The sequence below is a fragment of the Zerene cesonia genome, chromosome 17 (genome assembly GCF_012273895.1).
Source record: "Zerene cesonia ecotype Mississippi chromosome 17, Zerene_cesonia_1.1, whole genome shotgun sequence".
NCBI classification, from domain to species: domain Eukaryota; kingdom Metazoa; phylum Arthropoda; class Insecta; order Lepidoptera; family Pieridae; genus Zerene; species Zerene cesonia.
This window is the reverse complement of record NC_052118.1, coordinates 9,087,148-9,110,817: the sequence shown is the minus strand read 5'-3', so window position 1 is coordinate 9,110,817 and position 23,670 is coordinate 9,087,148. Positions and strand designations below refer to the sequence as shown.

At 33.4% G+C, this 23,670-nt stretch overlaps 1 protein-coding gene across 1 annotated transcript in view; it reads left to right on the top strand.

Moving 5' to 3' along the window:
• Nucleotides 1-5,240: 5,240 nt before the first annotated feature.
• Nucleotides 5,241-23,670, top strand: part of LOC119833656 (proton-coupled amino acid transporter-like protein pathetic) — a 41,841-nt gene continuing 23,411 nt past the window's right edge. Inside the window, exons 1-4 of the mRNA XM_038357764.1 lie at nt 5,241-5,494; nt 6,226-6,342; nt 15,418-15,568; nt 20,813-20,934. Of these exons, the coding sequence (XP_038213692.1) occupies nt 5,478-5,494; nt 6,226-6,342; nt 15,418-15,568; nt 20,813-20,934 (407 nt within the window). The 5' untranslated portion in view covers nt 5,241-5,477. The remainder of the gene's footprint in view (nt 5,495-6,225; nt 6,343-15,417; nt 15,569-20,812; nt 20,935-23,670) is intronic.

Here is a 23,670-nt window from a genome sequence, read left to right as displayed (position 1 = left end):
GTGGTTAGAAGTATCTATCATATTAAATAAGCACTACATAGTATTGAACAAAGTCGCTTCCCGTTGTCTTTCACTATGAATCCATGAGATCTTAAATGCTACTTGTCGTTTCAGCCGTGGGACGTCCACTGCTGGACAAAGGCCTCCCTCAAAGATTTCCACCACGACCGGATGCTACTTAACAGATTTGATTTTTTAAAAATTAAAAACTTTTTAACGGAATTTAAACGCGATTTATTCATTAAGTCTCCCCGTGACCACGCTCGCTGTAAAGTGTTCGAAACGTCGGGTTAACAATATAATGAATAAATCGCGTCTAAAACCCGATTAAACCGACTTTAATTTCTAAATGTATAATACTCGCGTAAAATCAAACACAAGAAGTTACTAGATTTGATTTTTAATAGAGAGACTGATTCAAGGTTTACATGTACTTATGTATATACTACCTATTCACCGTGGCAAACAGATAAATTCGTATGGATTGCATGTATTGTAAATGTTAGGTTCAAGGTCAATTCAAAGTTTCAATTGTTATTCATATAATAGAATACTTGTCAGCTCGCATGTCGGTTTGTTACAAGATAGTAACTGTCACTTTCCATTGTATTTGACGAGGGTGGATTGGGGGATTCTGCGTCTGTTATTGACGCGACGTTATCTTAAGTATGTTTTAACCCGCTACATAAAAAGAGGTGTGTTGTAAGTTTAACGCGTCTGTGTGCGAGGCAGTCTGTGGCATCATAGTTCACGAACGACGCGATTTCCATTTAGTTTTTCTCTGATATTAAATGTGTGTTATGTGCGAGTGTTCTTGGACGTGTTTGGTGAAAATTTGTTGAACCGTTTAAAGGTCATCAGCTGTTTTATAGATGAGGGGATCTGCTAACTTTCTTACTTCATTGCTGCCTCAATATGAATATCTAATGAAAGTGCTTGACGAATAATACACTATGTTAAATTTCAATTTCTATATGTCAAACATCTAAAAATGGGGATGGGTTTTTTTATCTAATGTGTAACATGTAACCTTGTTGTGATATGTTCAAATAAACTTATCCAACGGTAAAATATTTTTTTTTAATCATCCAGATGTTTCTGAGATTAGCTCGTCCAAACAAAAAGTCTTAACAGCTTTATATTACTAGCATACTATACTATATATATATTACATGGATAATATGACAAACAGAGAGGACACCGGGTATTCTTAAAGCGATCTCGATATGTTTAGCAAATGCAATCTTTCAGTCTAAGTTACACATTCTTCATATTGTTAATAAATAAAAAGGAATAATAAATTATATGTACGATGATTCTCTGATGAATCGCAATTGTTTAAAACATGTATATTCGCGATAGGTTGAAAACAACACACTGTAAATAAGTATGTGTATAAAAAACAATCGAAAAATTTATTCCCCGATACTTACCTTACCTACAAAGTAAGAAATGAGAGCCAAGGGGATTTTTAGCACTGTTTAAAGAAAGAGAATAAGAAGCTCTCTATATAAATGATATTTGTAAAATGTGCATACATTGTTTATAATATTATTGAAGTCATGACTAATTTTTATACGATATGCCTACCTAAATATTGTTAGAACTTTTGCATCGATCTGTAAATAAACTTTTTATCTCCTGAATATAAGTATAAATATAAACGTAATGGTTTACTTGAATTATGAAATAATATTAATACGTCCAATTGTAAACGTTAATTGATTTTATAGTATGTCAAAATCTTAATCCACGTTTTATTTAACCTTTTTTTTAAATTAATTCAACTTATTTTGAATGTCGTTGTGTTCAAAACGCTATTGTGATTTTAAAATATTATTTAATAACGACTATTTTATAATAAAATTGTACGTACAACTGTTTCTTGTTTATTTTTATAAAGGAGATAATAAATTTCATTTAAGAGATAAAATTATATTTAAATATTGTTTGAGTACGTTTGTGTAATTATATACTATCTTATTGTGATATTGTTAAAATATATGTAAGCGAGAGACAAATAAATGTTTTTGATATTAAAATTTCTTTCTTTTATGTCATATTTGACGGACACAAAGAAGCAATGATATTTTGGATAGGTAGATATTTTGTAAGTTTTTAAATTTTCATAAATCTTTATCCTAAGCCAAATAAGACCAAACATCATTAAAATCAATCCAACCGTTCATGAGTAAATGGTGTAACCAGCAGAACTTTCTTTTTAATATACAGATAGTCAGATTTGGTCCATTTAGTGCATACGTTTAATGAACCAGTGACATTCACTTTTTATATGTAAGTATTTAATGAATAAAACACAAGAGCAGGCAAATATTTACACTGTTACAAAGGTTTAATTGTTTAAATTGTTAGAACACTAAATTTAATCTTTCCCACTATTGTTTGTTTTAAGAGGAAATTATATTGTTTATTTATATGGTGATTTCCATTGTCTTCGGATGCAACTTATAAACGTTTCAATTGCGCCAGAAATAAGTACCATTTTTGTCTGGCATATTTATTTATCGGATAAATATCAAGCATTGTTATCAAGGCAAAGAAAATCTCGCTCATTGAGTTATCATTCCGTTAACGGTAACAATGGTTTTTGAAATGATTATAACATTTAAATATTGTTTAAAAATGAATGTAGCATGAAGACATAACAATAGAATAATTTATTCTAGGGGTAAATGATGATTGAATGGTTACAACCTAATAATAATAAACATTTAGAAATTAAATACTTTTTAACGCATTTTAAACGCGATTTATTCTGAATTTATTATGAATGAACCAACTGTCTTATTTGATTATACCTTATATGCGAATGTTATTTGCTCATATCTTATATGCGAAATAAGAAACACTTATAAAATTATTGTATTGTCATCGATTGTGCGAAGTTTGAACTAAATCTGTCCGTTTAAATTGGTCAAATCGAGTCTAAAGGTGATACAATCTATATAACCGAGAGGTTACATACATACCTCAGGTTAAGCTCATAAAATCGTGTTAAAATGAATTCGGACAGTCTTTAACTATAGCAAATCATGGCCACCGAGCTGTATGAAATGGTAAAAATAATCGACGTCTATCATCAGTGTCCCTTTAGCTATTTATTATGTGCTCGGTTACACATTGGTGTAAACGCTATTTATTTGTGGATAAGCTGATCTTGTGATATCAAAGTGCAATGAAAGGTACGTATTAAGCGTTCAGAACATTTGGTTGCATTTGTGGCGAGATAATTCTAAAAAGTGTGTTATTGTATATGGTGAATGTGATCCATGTATTTTTCATATTGATATAAAAACTACATTATTCCACTGCATTTTTTTATGTTTGTTAACTTTGAACTTTGAACTCCGTGGAACGATTATTAAAAAAAAATCATAAAAATCTGTTCACACAGTACAACTTTATGAGATAACAAACATAAAAAATACAGTCTACTGGATTTTCATTTTTCCAATTTTCTGCCAAGATATTAAGATTTTGTGAGTCTGATACTTTCTACATACCTACCGGGCGTGCGTTCGTTAACTCTATCAATTCTTTCTTGATTTTTAATTAATTTGCATGTGCCTTTCATTTCTTATAAAGTGTCTAAATACAAAATTTCGCTGTTATATCTTTAATGATGACGAAAATCCATGCGACGTCATTCAACTCTTTTAACCCCTGCTCCCCTTTTTTCGCAAAAAAAAATAGCCTATAATCTTCCTCAGGGTCAACTCCATCTCTGTACCAAATTTCAACAAAATTGTCAGTAGTTACGATAAGCTATTACTTTATGAAAGAGTGAGTTATATCGAAAACGCCTCCAACGTTTTTCATAAAATTTATTTATATGCAGAGAGTTTCAGAGGCAATAAATCGATCTAACTTTTGATTTTCGAAAATATAAAAATACAGATATCGCATCACTCATGTATTTATATGACTTTTGTATTTTAACACCTATTCACTTGTTTGTTGCAAATAAAACTAAGCGAGTTGTCAAACATTTTATTTGATCAAGTATGTATATTTTACAATCAAAAAGCGGAAAACACATTATTTATTCATCATTAGTCTCATTTATAAAACACGAACGACTCGACTCGACTCGGAAGTTTTATATGGTTGTTGGAAGAACGAATTAAGATAATTTTTTACGATAGCTCCTAGCGTTCCTTACCCGTCTTTGCTTGCGCAATCAAAGGAGAAGGATAGTGCCGGGGCTTTAGCCCACATGCCCTATCTCGAGTCTCTAACTGTAAATGAATAAATATACTTTCCTTTGTTCCCAGTAAACGTGTGTTAATGTTTGTTTAATTATCCTTAAACCATGTTTAATTATTATTATACCAAAAATCCCGGTTCAGTGGCTTAGGCGTGACAGACAGACAGAGTTATTTTCGCATTTTGGGGAAGTGGGGATTTGTAGTAATTAATATCGAGGTCAGCAGTGGTGGCTCAGTGGTGAGAACCTCGGACTTCAAAATCGATAAGTCGGGGTTCGAGACCGGGCGAGCGTGCAGGAAATAAATTGATTTTTCAATTTATCTGCGCATGTGGATAACATCACCACTGCTTAAACGGTGAAGGAAAACATCGTGAGTAAAACCGGCATGTCCAAGAATTAAAAGTTCGACGACATGAGACATCTGCCAACCCGCACTTGGCCAGCGTGGTGGATTATGGCCTGAACCCTCATAGGAGGCCTGTGTCCCAGCAGTGGGAACATATATGGGCTGATGATGATGATGATGATGAATATCGAGGTCAATTTGTAAGTCACGTTTTGTACGTAACCCCAAATCCAGTGGAGCACATCTCACATTGTACGATAATTTTGAACCGAATTCAAAAAAGGGGGGTACCCAATGCAACATTTTTTGTTTGTTACCTTTGAAACTTTTTTTGGGTGAACCAATTTTGATAGTTTTATTTTTAAAGTGAAAACTGCTGCTTTTGATACGGTTCCATTTAAATTTGACACAGATCCATAAAAAGAAAAGTAATTTTGAAATAACTTTTACTAAAATATATTTACCACTATAATTTTGTATTTAGATATTTGTTTTTTTACATACGTAGTATAATCTAATGAATATTGGCTTTACAAAACAAATAAAAACATAAAAAATAACCGATCAGAAAAAAGAAACCGGTTGATATTTTGCGTCACCATGTATTTACTGTAACCAAGTTGAGGAAAACTATATAAAATTAGTAAGATAGCAGTCGTTAATGAGTAAAGTGCCTCTGCGCAGGTGTTTTTCTATTTTTGTTCATGTTTTTGTTTTAGTTATTAATATGTAAATAACTCGTTTAAATTGCTAGTTTGAGCGAAGTGGTGTTAAAATTTTTTTGAATGCTTATTTAACTATGCTTTGATAATATTTAGATGAATATATTGAAATAAAGATTTGTCTTCGTTGAATAGTTTTGTGGTGTGATATATCAAGTGATTGTGGTTAACGTGAGCAATGGCTGCTACAATATGGTATGATGTCTTTAATTTTATTTTATTTGGAATTGAATTTCGGGACTCCTCCCAGATTTTACAGTAATTTTTTAGGGACGAGTTGATTTTTTATATAATTACAATCATTCTAATTATATGTATCGATATATGCTATTTTATATTAATAACTCTTTATGTTTTCTAATACAAGGATCCTGTTATTAAGAATATAAAATTCAACGCCAAATATACCAAATCACTAAAAGACACTATCAGCCAATACTTTCAATGTCCGGAATATAATAATTGTGGTAATATAGGAGAAGGCAGTTCTCTTATAATGCATTTTGTATGACCTGAAATCACGTTGAAACGTATGACACTTATAAAACGGTTTACAAAAACGCGTAGGCACCAGCGAGTCCGGTGAATTGGGCTGGTGACCCTTAAACCAGCCTTAATAATATATTTTCGTTGCATCGCCGGGGAAGGATCACACGCCCACAAGACCCGCGTGAAATAGTATCAAGCTACTGTGTTTCGTACTTGGGGAGCTGGAGGCTCGTTTCCTTTTCCCCACCCTTTCCAGTCTTTACCTTCTTTCCATTCGTCAATTCTTTCCTTATCTCTTACCCCTTGAAAGCGGGCAGCGCATTCGCAGAGGCACTCTCTTTGCGAATGAATTGAAAGTGGGCCACCAGCACAGTTGCTATGACATAAAAACTGTTTGAATCTTTTACATTGTAATGTAATTTTATATATCTTTTCAGTATGGAAAACAAATCAGAATGCGGATCTTGTGTTGCGTCGACTGTCACTCTAACAAACAAGAGCGAAGAACTCAACTACAACCCATTTGAACATAGAAATGTTACCCATCCTACATCGTGAGTATCTTTTATGTAAAACTAGATTTTGCCCGCGGCTTCGGACGCCTTAATTCGGAGTAGTTTAATAGATATTAGTATACAATAAACCTTCCTCTTGAATGACTCTATCTTTAAAAAAAAACCCAACAAAATCCGTTGCGTAGTTTTAAAGGTTAAGTATACATAGGCACATACGAATGCGACTTTGTTTTATACTATGTAGTGACTAGACTCTAGTACTAAGACTTCACTGTCGGTCTGTCTGACCGTCAAATAATAGAATATTGACAAGCAACGGATGAGACAGTCGTACATTGGATGGGTGATGAATTTTAAAACTTCATACAATTATACCATACTAGCTGTGCCCCGCGGTTTCACCCGCGTAAGTCTGTATCCCGTAGGAATATCGGAATAAAAAGTTGCCTATATGTTATTCCAGTTATCCAGCTGTCTACGTACCAAATTTCATTGCAATTGGTTCAGTAGGTTTTACGTGAAAGAGTAACAAACATCCATACATCCATACTTACAAACTTTCGCATTTATAATATTAATAGGATTAGGTTATTCAAACTAGTCTACAATAATAATAATTATGTATTACGGCTCGAGTTCATTATTACATATCCATTCATTTCATAAATGCATTAATTATGCGGTAATTGTAAATGAAGTGCGAGTCCAACGGAAAAACTGTTAGATAGTTATTATAGCATGAATTTTAGTTTAATATAAAAATGGACTGAAAATATGAAGGGGCTGATCACTTAATGGTTAACGCTACCGCCTCGTCTCAAATAACTCGCAAAGGTCTTACGCCTCTGCTTTGATTTCCGATTTAAAACGTAGAAAAGAATGTAGAGGAGAAAATAGGAAAGGTGAAAAAGAAGAAAAATGGGGAGAGGACCATCCTCTTCCCATTTTTGATGGAATGTGATGCGTGGCCAGCCGAAATGTAATGGTAAATTATAGTTATTTGATACTGAAACTAGGTATATAGTAAACTTCATTTGATATGTGTATTCTGGATTGACAGGTTTTTTTTTGTTTGTACTATTGTGTTTCTTTCGGTGATTGGGGGAGCCAGAGGCCCGTATCCTTTTCCTCACGATTTCCAGTCCTTTCGGCTCTGCAACTGGCATTAGAGCTTTGTAAATGTTTATAGATGGTGTTAGCACTGATGTTAACATCAGATGACCCACCAGCTTCTTTGGCGAGATAACAAATTGTGATGCGCATAATATTTAAAGGTTAAATACACTGAAGCGATGATGACGTCACCCTTCATTTCAGAGATAAGTTACTACGATAAGTTACTAGTACTGAACTATTGCAATACTGAACCGATTTCAATGACATTTGGTACGTAGATAGCTGGACAACTGAAATAAGACATAGGCTTTTTCTTCCAATATTCCTAACGGATACAGACTTACGCGGGTGAAACCGTGGGGCGCAGATAGTTGTAAATAATTATCAGTTGTAACTTCCTTAAACGTACGGTAAATACGCCTTTTATTAATGTGTATAATGATTTAAATTATCTGAGGAAATAAGATAAAAGATAAGATAAATATGTTAATATCCCGTCAAGAAGTAGGTTGAAGGGTCGTTCGGGCGGAAAATAAACACCATAGATTTTATAAGTTACTGGGTACACTATTTTATATTTGTTTACATTGTATAGTTCTCAGATCAAACCAATATACACAGCGGTTCACAGTTAGTTTTCTAAATTAAAAACCTATTTAAAGATGTAATTAGTTCAGCTTACTAGAGCATTAATGATATATGAAAGATGAAAACCCGTAGATGGTTGTCGCTACATAACAACAAAAACAGGACAGTTCTTTGGCATTATTTTCCCTATATATGAAACTCTCGTGTCACAATATTAGTTACCATACTTCTCCGAAACGATTGGAATGATTTTGATGAAATTTAGTGTGCCTATTGGATAGTACTCTTACTCCTATATTATGATAAAAGTAGCTAACACATTGAGATATATTATTGCGCTTTCAAAGAATATTTACAAAGTTACCAAAAGCTAGCGAGACTGTATCGGGGAACTATGATAGAAACTTTTTAACACTTTTTACAGCAGTGAAGCAATTTCACATTCCGACGGGAATTTACTTAATATTATTTACCTACTAGAACAAAATATAAGCATATAATTTTCCTTTTGGAAAATGCATTCTTCTGATACTGCGACCCAATATAACTAAGGGATGAAAGTATTCAAATGCGACGTGATGTATGATGTTAAATGACGGACATACGAAAATAATATATTTCTTCAGTTTAGTTGTCTAAATTTTCAAAGTTTCAGTTGGCATAATGACGCGGGTTCGAATCGGGTTTCAGGATACATTTCAATACTATAAAAGCAATTTTTTTTTAGTCACAGCAGTTGAGCAGGTGGTTCGTCTAATGGTAAGTGATCACCACCGCCCATGAACGTTAATGCTATTTTTATCTAGAACCCTATAAAGTTTTAAATCTAATGGCACTGAATGAACTTTAGTCTTTTCATCTTCATTTTCATTCTTACAAAAAATGAGCAAATACCTAGGTCTTTGAAGCCCATTTCATAAATTAATGGATTTCCATTAAGAAAAATGTTGCTTAAGTAAATTCTGAGAATAATATTTTCTTTAGATCACTTCTTAAGCGCCATTATGTAGACAATCAAATGAAAAATCATATAAACACTATTATAACAGTTAAGATTTCCATTATTATGAAACTAAAATATTTCTCAATCGATGTAATATTGAGAAAACTCAGGTTTCAATACACTTGGAAACAAAACAAACTTCTACTGGACGTAATATCTTGGAAACAGTAACTTCGTAACAAGTTCGTATGTGTTTTATGTCTATCGTGGTTTTATAAAGGAGAAAGAGTTTTCTTTAACCAGATCAAAATATACATGTACGCATGGAAATGAATAATTTCACCACGGTAAAAGTATAGGGACAGAGAAAGCGACTTTGTTTTCTACTATGTAGTGCTTTATGTATATAGATGGTTAGCTGTAAAATATAAGTTTTTTTTACCAACTAGGTAGCAATCTATTGAAAATACACATTTAAGATTGCGTTTCTCGGTCTGTATCCATTTCCTTCCTCTTCCCTCCTTCAATCCTTTCATCTTTCCTTAGCGGGGTAGAGTGATAATCCATTTGCACAGGCATATAAGCCTCTGCAAATGGTAATGGGCAGTGCTGGTTGCTTACCATCAGGCAACCCACTGGTTGCTTTACCGACTATTACATAAAAACAACGCAATTATTTATCATAGATGTGTAGGTAAGGGGGCTAATAGAAGTTTAATTTAAAGTTATTTAGGTCGCCATATTAGAGTCACGCAGCGGCCATATTGATAAAAAGACTTCACAAGCTATCTCCTGATCCAGAAATCCTATAGAAAAATTTACGAGACATTTGGTTGCAATTTGAAGTGTCTTCAACTTTGTTCTCCTTTATTTACCGTTAATGAAAACACAGTTTCGTAATAGTAACAGCATGAGACTCGAGAAATGATATACAATAGTTTAAATCCCAGAAATCACGGGAACAGGAACCATGTAGGTAAAACGCCGTGTGTGCCTATCATTACCTTTGTCTACGTGGACGAAGCCAGAGGCGGAAATCTGATAGTCATCAAATTCAAAATTTGTATCTGAATATAATACGTAACTTATTATGATTAAGTCAATATATTCTCCATATACGTAGTTCTTTGTTTGTTGTTGAACGTCATTTGTGCGACTCTAATTGAGCGAAATTACTTTTTTTATACCAAATTTCAACAGGACACGGGAGGCACAATCCTTTAAATAATACAAGAATCTTCAAAACCGTTGTATTAATAACCTCTCCTTTTTTTGAGTCAGTAAAAAAAATCTTAAAACGCACAGTATTCACAGTATAAGAACCACGTCGCAAAATTTGTGTTATGGCTATATTGAAAATGCCCACGACGCGTTGTGAGCAATCACATAAATAAGACATAGCGAAAACAGTGTCGTGGCTGGCATGCTATTTGGCCTCCACCCGTGAAAAAAGCCATGACGTAATTTTGGTAAACACTCAGAGAGTGTTTTCTTGTGTTTGATTTTACGCGAGTATTATACATTTAGAAATTAAAGCCTTTTAACGGATTTTCAACGCGATTTATTCATTATACTATTAACCCGACGTTTCGAACACTTTATAGCGAGTGTGGTCAAGGGGAGACTCCCCAATCTTTAATTTCTAAACTCAGAGAGTGTGTAATTAATTTAGTTTTGTGCAGCATAAATTAGTTTAATTAAGTATGCATGTAAACAAGATAATGTATTCTTATGTAGTCTGATTCCGTTTAAGAGGAACGCCAATCTTATTCCGTCTTTCTTCGATCGAAACTTATACATAACTAGCTGCGCCACACGGTTTCACCCGCGGACGAACCCGCAGGCAAGTGTTTGTATAGCTCATGTCTTATTTTATATGTAAGCTATATTGTTTTATTAAAACGCATTCAGCTTTACTTGAAAGAGTAACAAAGATCCATTCATCCATACTTACAAACTTTAGCGTTTATAATATCAGTGGGATTTACAGATGTTGATTGTTAAGTAAGAAAGAAAGAAAGAAACAATTATTTATCAGGGACAGCACAACACACCAATGATGGAAATTATACAGATAAAAAGCAAGACATAGATACAATTACACAACATATATATATAATTACACAAACGAAGAAGACCAGTATTAGATATGAGGAGTGTGTCATAACGACCCTGACAAAAAGGAGACAATTCAGCCTATGCTGCAATGTTAAGAACATTGACAGCGCTGTTTCTCAGTGTCCCCTTTATGAAGTAAGTAAAGAACAAATCAAAAATAAAAATGAATACAATATTATTCACTTGGATATAAAATAACGGATTTATTGTTTGGTAACTAACAATATTACATAAGTATGTAGAATGAAGACAGTTCATAATTTATTATATTAGAGTGAAAAGAGACAAACCAAAACATACAACGTACATACTAATTTGTGAATGGAAGTTAAATAAATCGTTTGTCCTATAAAATTCTAATTATGTTATTCACATATACGTTTTTCATTCAAATATATTAAACATTGTGTTTCGTCCACAAAATTAGCATTTATATTTGCCAATCCAATATCAAACGTTGTCCGTGAATTTTTGTTTATTAATCCATAAAAAACAACCAAGGGTCGAGGATGGATACTCCTATAATCCCCTTTTAAAGAGATTGTTGTATTTTGAGATTTCATCAAAGGTTCTTTCCATTTGCTTTTTATAAAATCCTGCAAATAATACCGTATGTTTCTAATCTATCCCGGCTCGCATTCGAATGTTTCTATTCTTTAAAATTTTCTCACTTATCAAGCATTTTAAGGCGATAAAATTAAAAATTAATTAAAATTAAGCAAAATTGCGCCATCAAATAACCTTCATACCATGGCAATACTAAAATGTATTAAAACGACACACGTACTAGTTAACAATATAAGAAAACACTGCAATTCCGGACGCCTGTATCCTTTTCCACACCCTCCCTAGTCCATTTATTAATTCCCATCATCAATAATAATTGCTTTATCTTTTTATGACAACGCATTTGCAGCGGCCCTACCTCTACGAATGTATATACATTGGTAGAGGTAGGGCTGCCCTTGAGGGCGGTAGTGATCGCATACCATCAGACGAACCCAACATAGTTACAGAGGGTATTATATAAAAATTTGTTATTACATTAGTATCAGTACAATACAATATCCAACCAATCATATAATTACGTTTTCTGCCTTATGTCAATTAATGTCAATTATTTACTACTCCATTGTTGGCTGTTATGTCTCACATTTTCTAGGATATTGAGAGTCTATGTTTAAAAGGGAGGCAATAAGTTGGTTTACCAACTGGATTAAAAAAAAGGTGATTGTTATCTCAGTACTTTAACTGGATGATTTTGATGATTGTATTTTTATTTGGAAACTGGTGCCTTCAGTGTGATCCCATTTAAAGATGGTCTAGTTGCAACAATTTTTGCCAAAACTTTATATTGAAACATCGTATTTTGGTATTTTTTAGACATTTCCATTACATCCACCTCCATTGAGTCGAGTTTCATCGTTTTTCCGACTGTCTTTTAATTCTCCGATATAAAGTACTAGCTTTCCGGCCGCGGCTTCGACCGGGAATTCGGTTATATCGCGCGATATGGTAAGCCTATATAGTCTTTCCCAAAGTGTAATAAACTATTTATCAAAATTGGTTAATAGTTTAAGTGTGTAAGAATCCTACATGATTTTATGTTTGACAATTAGGAACTTCCATAAATTCTTTCATTCCCATTTCCACCCCTTCTACCCTTTTTTCGCGATAAAATGTATCCTATATCCTTTCTTGAGTTCAGTTCTATCTTCATACCAAAAATCATCAAAATCCGCTAAGTGGTTTAGGTGTGAAAGCGTAACAGACAGACAGAGGTACTTTCGCATTTATAATAATAATATCGAGAATCGAATATGCATCAGTAAGAATTTTTCAAATCGGACCAGTAGTTCCTGAGTTTAGCGCGTTCAAGCAATCAAACAAATGAAAAAACACTTCAGGTTTATAACATTAGTATATAGATTCAGTAATTACAGCAAGCCATGCCTCCAATAATATTGTATTTAAAAATTTACTGTTTATTGCGATGAAGACGTATTTGCCCATAAACCACTCTCTTTAATAATAAAATAAGAATGAATTGTTTTCAATACAATAAACCAGTAAAGAGATTCGTTACAGTTTCAAACAACCTTTGATATTTCTATTGACTGAAAAGAAATATTCGTATGCATTTATAAGAGTATTTGTTTGGTTAGTTAGATAATTCCTAGAAAATAAGAATTCCCAGGTATCTGAAAGGGGAATGAACGAAACGTATCTTCAATGCTTAGAAAGAAATATCAAAACAAATCTGTACTAATAATATTTAAGTATGTGAAGAATTTGTTTGTTTGAACGCGCTAATCTCAAGAACTAATAGTACAGGATTATTTCTAGTTTCACGAGGACGGAGGAATAAGAGCAGAGAATCAATAAACCTGTTGAAATATTGGGAAAATATATTTAATTTGAAAGCAGACATATAAACTTGTAAACATCTTCACTAATATTATAAATAAAAAGAATTTATATTTTTCTTTGTTTGTTTGTAATGGTTAAACTCAAAAACTATTCTACCGATTTTAGAAATTCTTTCACTCTTATAAAGCTGCAACTGCATTGAGTGACATAGACTATACATGTACCACGGGCGAAGCCGGGGCGAACAGCTAGTATTACACACGAGTTTGATGAAATATTCTAAGTGTCTACAATATAACGTTAGAACTCTTATCCCATATAAGTAGGGGTTAGAAATAACTTCTTGAGATCCTTGTTGGAGCGTAATTGAATGAGGGTTGGATATTTGATGCCTTCGCGTGTAGGTTGATTACAGAACGCTTCCTTTAAAACATATTGTTATGATATACTAGCTGCGCCCCGCGGTTTCACCCGCGTTAGTCCGTATCCCGTAGGAACATGGAGATAAAAGTTGCCTATATGTTATTCCAGTTGTCCAGCTATCTACGTGCCAAATTTCATTGCAATCGGTTCAGTAGTTTTTGCGTGAAAGAGCAACAAACACACACATCCTTACCAACTTTCGCATTTATAATATTAGTAGGATAGGATTAAACAGTCGTGTTAGAAGAAATTATGTATTATTCTTATAATAAGAACATGTAATTATTCATTCGTGCATGAGAAAAGGAATTTCTTGTGACAATTTTAAAAATGTATTTCCAGCCAGGTGCAAATTTCATCTCTGTTCTTCCATGTATTGAGCAATACACATACACAACTTGTGTTGGTTAAGAAAGGGCTTACAAATTACATTTTCTTTAACTATCACACTTCACACTAATATTATAAATGTGAAAGTTTGTTCGACTGGATATTTGTCCGTAAATCACGCTGAAACTGCTTAACACATTTTGATTAAATTTGGTATACAGACAGGTTATGAGCTGATTTCAGTGATGTGATTACTTTTTATCCAAAATAAATGTTCTTTTGTATAATGTCCCAAATAAAACAGGAATCTTAATATAGGGGCGGAGCCGGGACAATCGATCTGGTATAATAAATTTTCGGTCGGTTCGGATATTAAAAGCCTAAAAAATATATATTAAAATATATTTGTTCCTACTTTCAAGGTCACCACTATATAACCCGCTAACGGATCTGCAGCTAACAGTTATTATGTTTAACAACTGATATCACAAGTAAAAAGGTGTAGATAGGTTACCAACGTAACATTCGATTTTCAAAAAAACACACCAACGCACACATTAAAAATTAAATTTTGCAATTTCGAACTAAATGATGATTACACGTCAAAAGGAGATAGCATCATTCAAGTGTCGTGAGCGAAAAAGAGACAAATGTAATTGAACTGAAGTAAAATCCGGCCAATTAGTAACATTTTAATATGGCGATCTCGAGGCGCTCTTTAACCTATTAAATTATTAAACCTTTTTGCTCATCATTTCATTGATGTCTAATGAAGGACTTACCATAAACTACAAGTTATTAGAACAAAAAGAAATTGGTCATGAAATTTGTGGCTCTGGAACCAATTTAGCAACCCGGAAAGTTTTTTATTGGTTTGAAACTATGATTTATCAAAAATAGCCGATTGATAGTAACTGATGTAACCTAAGATTCAAGGAAATTAGTTCAGTCGTTTTAACTATAATATATTATCACTACAAAGTACAAAGTAAGTCGCTTCCCGCGTCTGTCCTTGTGTATGTATGCTTGGATCTCTAAAACTACACAACAGATTTCGACGGATTTTTAAAAAGATATAGTGATTCAAGAGGATGGTTTACATGTATATATCTATTGTACTACTCCGAATTGAACGCGTACGAAGCTGCGGGCACAAGCTAGTGCACAATATATAATTCTGCTTATCTCGAACCGCAAATTGAAAGTAAATTTTAATTTTCTTTCAGAACGGCTGGCTCGTTCTTCCATCTGCTCAAGTCCTCTTTGGGCTCCGGATTGCTCGCTATGCCAGCGGCCTTCAAACACACTGGAATCATACCAGGTTGCATTGGTACGGTGCTAGTGGGAATAATCGCCACGCATTGTGTTCAGATATTGGTAAGTTAAAAATATATACATTTTTAGTAATTTTAAAAGCTATTTGTCTTCATCAACAATATAATTGGTTCTTATCTATGGGATTAATTGCCAGTTTTTAAATAATTCCTAAAATATCTCATTATTGTTTTCAATTTTCTACTGTTACTATTGTTATAGACTACAAGTTCAAATGATTTTTTCATAATATCACAAATCGTATTTAATATACTTCTATCTACCTTGGTTTGGCTGACTAACTTAAAAGAAAAATAAGTTAAGAATACAATATAAGAAGTGGAAGTTATTTTTTAGCACATATGTAGGTAGGTTAACTATATATTTACCTATGATATAATTACCTATGAGAGTGGGTAGTTTATAATAACTACATTAATTTTAGAATATTATGCTGAGCCAGGGCCTTTTTGCAGCCACAACGAACACATGTATGCTTTTATTATTGGAAATGTGTTAGCGTTGTCCTTTAATTTTTAATGTTTATTTTTTGTAATTATTTTATTTTATTGTGTATGTTGTTTGATTGCAATCAGTCTTGTGTATTATTATTAATTCATTATTCGTTTTAATTATGATAAAACGCAAGACCTCCTAGTTCTAAGGATGACATATATTGCAATATTTTTAAAATATTAGAAGGATAATGTATACGTTTTCAAAAATATAAAATTGTAATATTTGGCGATTTTAACTTAAATTCAGCATTTAAAAATGTTATTAATCAATATGATGATATGGTCTCATTTAGTAAATTACCTCAGTATAATACTGACACAAATAAGATAGGTGGCATTCTTGACCTTGTACTAAGTAATGCTAGTAGCAGTGTAATACAGGTTCCCTTGTAGAGTTCGGCCGGCGTGAAATAGTAACATGCTACTGTGTTTCGTAAGTGGGGAGCTGAAGGTTTTCTTTTCCACACATCTCGTTCCTGTTTTCCCGGCTTCAATCATCTCCTTATCTCTTCCTGCTTAAAAGCGGGAAGCACATTCGCCGAAGCACTACTTTTGCGAATGTTCATGGGCGGTAGTGCTCGCTTACAATCAGGCGAACCACCGACCTCAGTTGCCTGCTATAACATAAAAAAGACAATAAGGCAAATGCATATCGATTATCTCAATCACGCTGATCTTTAGGGCATTTCCCGCTTTCGAAAAACGCGTTTTGACAACGAGAACTTGTTTTAACTTGCTTTAGTTAATTCTAGTTTAAATATAGGCATTTATTTACAACTAAATGGTTCTAACTAGGGAAAACGCGTCCTAACGAACATCGGTTTCAACTGTAACATATAATGTAACACGCATGCAGGTATAGTCCTAACTAATACCTAATATTTAGCATCAGTATATCCTCTGTGGCTGGGGCGGGTTGCGTATTATACAATATATCGAGCAATTTGTAATACAATAGATTTGCATGCTATACCCGATCCCTTGTCTAGGTTGAATGGCCCACAGTGCCTACAGATGTTTCGACGTGGTACAACGCCCTCAAACAACGAACGTCGTCACTTAACAAAAGCGTTAGACGTCGATATTACTCATAGAAATTAGCTGGATAATTACGGAGCTTGTGTTTCAATAATCTTTTGTCTACATATTTTTTTTTGTTATTTACTCACATAAGCGTACGTTATTTACCTTCCAATTTTATTGATTTCTAGGTGTAAAAACATACAGACAAAGTTAGTAGCAAAAGTTAGCTACAAATACAATTAAAGTGTTTTATTATTGAACAAGCGAAGTGGAAAAATGTGTGAATTTGAAGCGTCAATATAGACAAATGAAAATCGAATTTTTCAAAGAAGCTTCGTCAAAATATCCTTTTAACTATCATTTATTCACTTTGCGATATTTGTCTTTTTTTCACTTAATTATAATATTTATTCATTAAAGTCATGATCTAATTAAGGTACAATATAATTATTTATAATCTTTTGTCGCATTCCGTGCCTGTAACCGAGGATAGCATAAAACTATACTTACTAATATAACATATTTTTACATTTCTTTATGGTTTCCGCGATAGATCCCCAATGATTTCCGTTTCGTGATGAGAATAACGATATTATCTTGATATTTCGATATAAAGATTCACGGGTAATTGTACACAGAGATATTGTTTTAGATTTTTCTTTCATTGCCTCACAATCTTGAATATAACGTTTTTATTTTTATCAATTATCGTGTAAATAATGTGTTTATAAATAAATAGTCTTGCAGCCATTCGATTAATACAAGATCAATATAATGTGATTATATAATTAATAATATTTTACATATATTAACTTTTCAAATTGTTTAACATGAGAATTAATAATAATTTTCAATAAAAAACTGATTCTCATTCAAATTGTTAGAACTAGATCAAATTTAAACGGGAGACACCAGCAAAAAGTCCGAACTAAATCGATTCAATTAGTCGAAAGTTCTAACACATGCCAAACATATATGGTTGGATTGATAACCTCCTCGATTTTTGAAGTCGGTTGATAAAGTTTTAAAGTTGGTAAAAGCACACTTACAGTTTCATAACGTTTAACATTCTGCCCATCTGTCCATCAGCACAACCTGTTACTATGGAAAAGAGGTTTTATTTGTTGTGAGGGATGAATAAATTTACGTCATCAATTTCCATTGCAAACTAGATGTCACACTGTCTGTCCACCTGTTTATCTGTATGTCTGTATGCCTGTCTCTTCTTCCCGCCTAGACAAGGATAAAATTTTACATGGATAGTAGCATAGTTTGTATCCCGGATATCCTAAAAGATTTTTAATGTGGGAGTCGAGCACGCTTCGGCACGAATTGGGCCAGCTCGCACCGGGGAAGTACCACACCCCCACAGAAAACCGGCGTGAAATAATAGCTTGCTATTGTGTTTCGTACAGCGAGTGGGGGAGCCGGAGGCCTATTTCCTTCTCCTAGCCCTTCCCAGTCCATTCCTTCTTTCCATTCATCAATCTTTTCCTCATTCCTTATCCCTTAAAAGCGGGCAGCGCATTCTCAGAGGTCTAAGCCTCTGCGAATGTTCATGGGCGGTGGTGATCGTTTACCATCAGGCGAACCACCTGCTCAGTTGCCCGCTGACATAAAAAAAAAAGAAAAAGGGAAACGTGTGAGTAAAACCCCGGGACTATTTGCCAATCTTTACCTTTGTCTAAGCGAGAGACGCTGTGGGCGGCAGAGTAAAATACAAGACATCGTTATTAAATTGTATTTGAGACATCCATTTGTTCCACTGACATTTTTATTAACATACACGTAAATCTGGCTAACAATCAAACTTATTTGTCTTTTCATACTGAGACATTTTATTTTCCTTGGTCCGAAATTCGAATCAATGCCCTCTTGGTTCCACGATGAATCAACCACTGTACCCAGGAGAAATTCATGATTGATGAAAGGATTGAAATATTGAGAAAGATGAAGGACAAAGCATGAAAAATGTATACAAAATTAATTTTAGAGTTAACTGGACTATTGCTGCGAGTTGATTAAACTTAGTGCACGGAAGATAAAGCTCTAATTGTATTAAAAAGTTGTTAAGGTTAAGCTTCGATGTCTTATTTTATCCAAACTTCGCGTTAACTATTTTTTTCATCCTAGCAACTAATTAATTACTAAGCTTTTTAGGGTTCCGTACCTCAAAAGGAAAAACCTTAGCATTTTGTAGTACGTTCGTATGTCTGTCTGTCAAGCACCTTTATGCCCGAAACGCATGGAGATATCAAGCTGAAATACATATCAAATATTCAAGTTTACTTTCCCTTCAAGCTGTGAAAAAAATCAAACTTCTAAGCCAATGTAATCAAATAATACAACCGTTTATTTATTCAAACGAAGTTCCTTATCGCACGTTGTGAGCTAGGGGGGCTAGACGGAAAAAATTCTTAGGAAAGGTGTCAGGACACTTTTTGCTATAGTAAGCTATTGTAAGCTGTGCGGCGTCGCATGTTCTTCTCTCTTCTTTTCTCTTCTTCGCAATTCCTTCACTAATTAATCGAAAGAAACTTCGTTCCATCCGGGTGTCCCTTGACACCTCTCAAGTTTTTTTGCAACTTATACGATTATAAGCAAGTAATTGTATTTTGAATTAATACTTACTACTCTTATTATTTAATTATATAAAAGAATACTTATTTAAATTACAATTGGATAACACGTCAAGAAAGTCTTATTATCATCATCATCATCAGCCCATATATGTTCCCACTGCTGGGACACAGGCTCCCTATGAGGGTTAAGGCCACCACGCCACCTTTTGATTCTTGGACATGCCGGTTTCCTCATGATGTATTCCTTCACCGTTTCATTATACGTAATTGTATTATACGTAAGAATTATTCCAATACCTTATATAATTTAAAATTTATATGACTGCGCTCAAATAATCCTACTTCCTACTACTATCCTACTAATATTATAAATTCGAAAGTTTGTAAGCATGTGTGTGAGTTTGTTGCTGCAAAAACTACAAAACCGATTGCAATGAAATTTGGTACGTAGACGTAGACAGCTGGACAACTGGAATAACATATAGGCAACTTTTATCTCGATATTCCTACGGGATACGGACTTACGCGGGTAAAACTGCGGGGCGCAGCTAATCATTAAATAATTAAAGCTAACTAAGCTTAGGTACATTATATTTTCGCTCATCTTTAACCAACGAAGCAAATGCACGCGAATGATGAAAATTGTAAAGACGATTTTACACCTCCGTTGACATAATATAACTCAAGAACAGCCGTACGGATTTAAATGGTTTCTATTTTGTTCCATTTTCTCGGCTTGGATTAAGACAATAATTTTTTTATATGAAAAACTTTTAAACAAGTTCCTAGCGGTGTGAGATGTCTCCGGCATCAGCATGCGTAGGATAAATTGTTTTTGGATAACACAATTCCTAAAAAGTTCTATATATATATATATATATATATATATATATATATATATATATATATATATATATATATATATATATATATATATAATAAATTATTTCAATCTTTCTTTTCAACTCCTATTTTAATCAGTGCAGACATTCCAGACTTAAGACGGGTAATAAAGACTAGATTGACGGAAAAAATCGTTATAATCATAAGTTATAATTATTTAATAAATCTACGAATATAAATAGATGTATGTAACTCCCCATACAAAATTTTGTATTCCATACTCACATCACACGAAAAATGTTACAATGTATAATAATAATAAACACAATATTTTATTTAAGGTGAAAACGTCCCGCGAAATTTGTCAAGAATGCAAAATGGCCTCCCTAAGCTACACTCACACATGCGTGAAGGTATTCGAACGCGGCCCCAAAACACTGCGACAATATTCAGAAGCTGTACGGTAAGTACCCACATCAATTATAATCTTCGGCACGTGTTTTTGATCGGTTAAACTTGCCAATTTTTTATATACGCTCGTTTATTTGAATGCGAAACATTCTTTGTAATTTTCCTTTAACAAAACTTGTTTTGACCAAAAGGGCACAAAAAAGAAATATTCAAATTGGTACAATGCGAATGATAAGCAGTTCTATATTCGTCTGTTTGTATTTTTTGTGTATTTTCATCGATATTAAGTCGTCTGTATGTGTTTAAATTGTGAACCGACTTAAGAAATCGCGTAATTAGTTCGAATTATGCGTTCCTTTATTATTTGATTATCATCAATTCAAGGTGTCAGATCTTGAATGGAAACCCAAAAAAATGCTTGAAAAGTAACGACCTTGCAATGCATTCAACTCAGTTTTGTCCCACTTCCCGGTTTCGGACCTAAAATATTGCGTGCTTACGCAAATATAAGTTTGACGACAATGCAATGATCTGATCCTATTAAATTTATATAATGTTGCATTCAGATATATAGATACTCGTCAAAGGCAAACAACAAAGACACGATTTTCTGTAGATAGATTTATCTTTAACATAGCTTGTTCTAAACTTCACCATGTCATGGCTACTGCACTCAGGGTTGATTTCCAAAAAGATTTGCTTACTGCATATACGGGTATCTACTGTTCTAATGAATCTGCGTAGTATCATAAGTAGTGCTTCATACCTGGCAAATATCTACTCGCTGCATGAAGTTGGTCGTTCGGTGAAAACGGTTATAATAATTATTATATATTTAATTTTGATAAAAAAAAATAAATTGAAACAGTCGGGCATTTGCATTTTAATGAAACAATCGTTTAATATAACCTACATAATCTACAATTAATTCCTTTTCAAATAATCAGAAAAAATGTTTTACATTTCTTCCATTTGTGATCGTTTTGCAACCAAAAGAAAGACAAAGGGAGTAAGCAAATACCGCGCTGAATCGTACTTTCACGGAATAATTTCATTAAGAAAAGATTGCAAACAATTCATAATAAATATTCCGAGTTCTTTGAAACAATTAACGAAACATATTTCCTGGCTCTCATAGGATTTAATAAAGTAATTTAAATGGGAATTCTTCGGCTCCATGCTCAATGACTTACACATTAAAAAGTTTTAATCGTGCTGAGAAATTTCCTTTTCTGTGCCATACTGATACACGACATTGTGGTATTAGAAGAAATGCTTTCTTTCTTTCTTCGAGAGCAGAGAAACACGATTCTCCCTAGTTCTAATCGTGCTTATATTATTCATTTACAAAAAGTATTTTTTTCTTTTAGTTCAGTTGTTATTTTCCTTTATTAACACAAAAGTATTTTTATGAAGATAAACAGCCCAAGATCGCAGACGTCACGTATTTTCTGACGAACGAAATGTGGACGATTGAGCGGTGTTAGCATGTTCTAGATGCCTAGTTTCGCTTGATTAGATTGCTTGCTTAGTAATCATACAAAAACAAAACTTCACGTAAATTCTTCTAGGTGATATTTACGCATATGTAAGACAATATCGTTAAAAATAAGTCTTCAATATTCCACAGACGTTAAGTAATTATTTTTAAAGTATAACGCAATAATATGAACGGCGGAAAGTGTCTGGGAGAATTGATATTATTTTTAACGTGGGAAAAAGCTAGGAGAATTTCGATAAGTAATGTTATTATGTATGTTACCTCATACGTGGAGATGGCCGTCTACGGAGACATGCGATCATAGTCGTTACTAAATCATCCATAAAACGTTCTTCCGAAATTACGTGACGTCTAGTTGCGCTGAGATCTTACTCTAAGAAACACACGTGACAGATAAATATAGTTACTTCCATGTTTATAGGATTCTAGATTCCGCCCGCGGCTTTGCCCGCGTGAATTAAGGGCATTTACAAATGAATTAGTGACTGTCTATTCCTGTTTTATCCTTAGGGGGCATTTAAACGGATAAATAGTATCTCATCACCCAAATCAGCTCATAACTTGTCTGTATACAAAATTTCATCAAAAGTCTGTCAGTAGTTTTAGCGTGATTGACGGACAAACATCCAATCAAACAAACTTTCACATTTATAATATTAGTGTGATTTTTAACCTCCTTCGAAAATAAAAACGTATATATGCTTAATAGGTGAAAATGCCAATTACAAAGTTCAGCTATGGACAAGTATAGTTCTTTACCTATCCATAAATCGCTTACAACCGAGTCTATGCCCTTTTTATAGGGCGTCCAAATGTCAGGTTTATTGTACAAAATTGACTGGTTGCGTGTTCGTTTATTACTAACTTCAAAAGATACAGGCATGACTCTGAGTATTGCCATTAAATCGTGAATAAATAACCTAAAATTAGCGTTCAATTTATTTAGGAAAAGGGCAATAGCATTATACGAAACAATATACTATAATAAAATAACAGTTATATGGAAAAGAAATAAAAAAGCAGTTCTGAGATAAGCAGTTGCATCATATAAAATTCATGGGGGGATTCCGCAAGTTCATATTATAATAAGGAATGACTAACGGGCCGAACTGGCGTCACCCGATGTAAACTTTTTCTCGTAATTCCTTGCGATTTAACAAAAACATAAAAAATAAAACAACTTGGTCGAGCCGTTGTCGATTTTTAAGCTTATTTATATACCTAGTCTTGCCATAAATATTGTAATAAAGAAAAAAGAAAATTGTTAACTGCAAATAACATTTATTA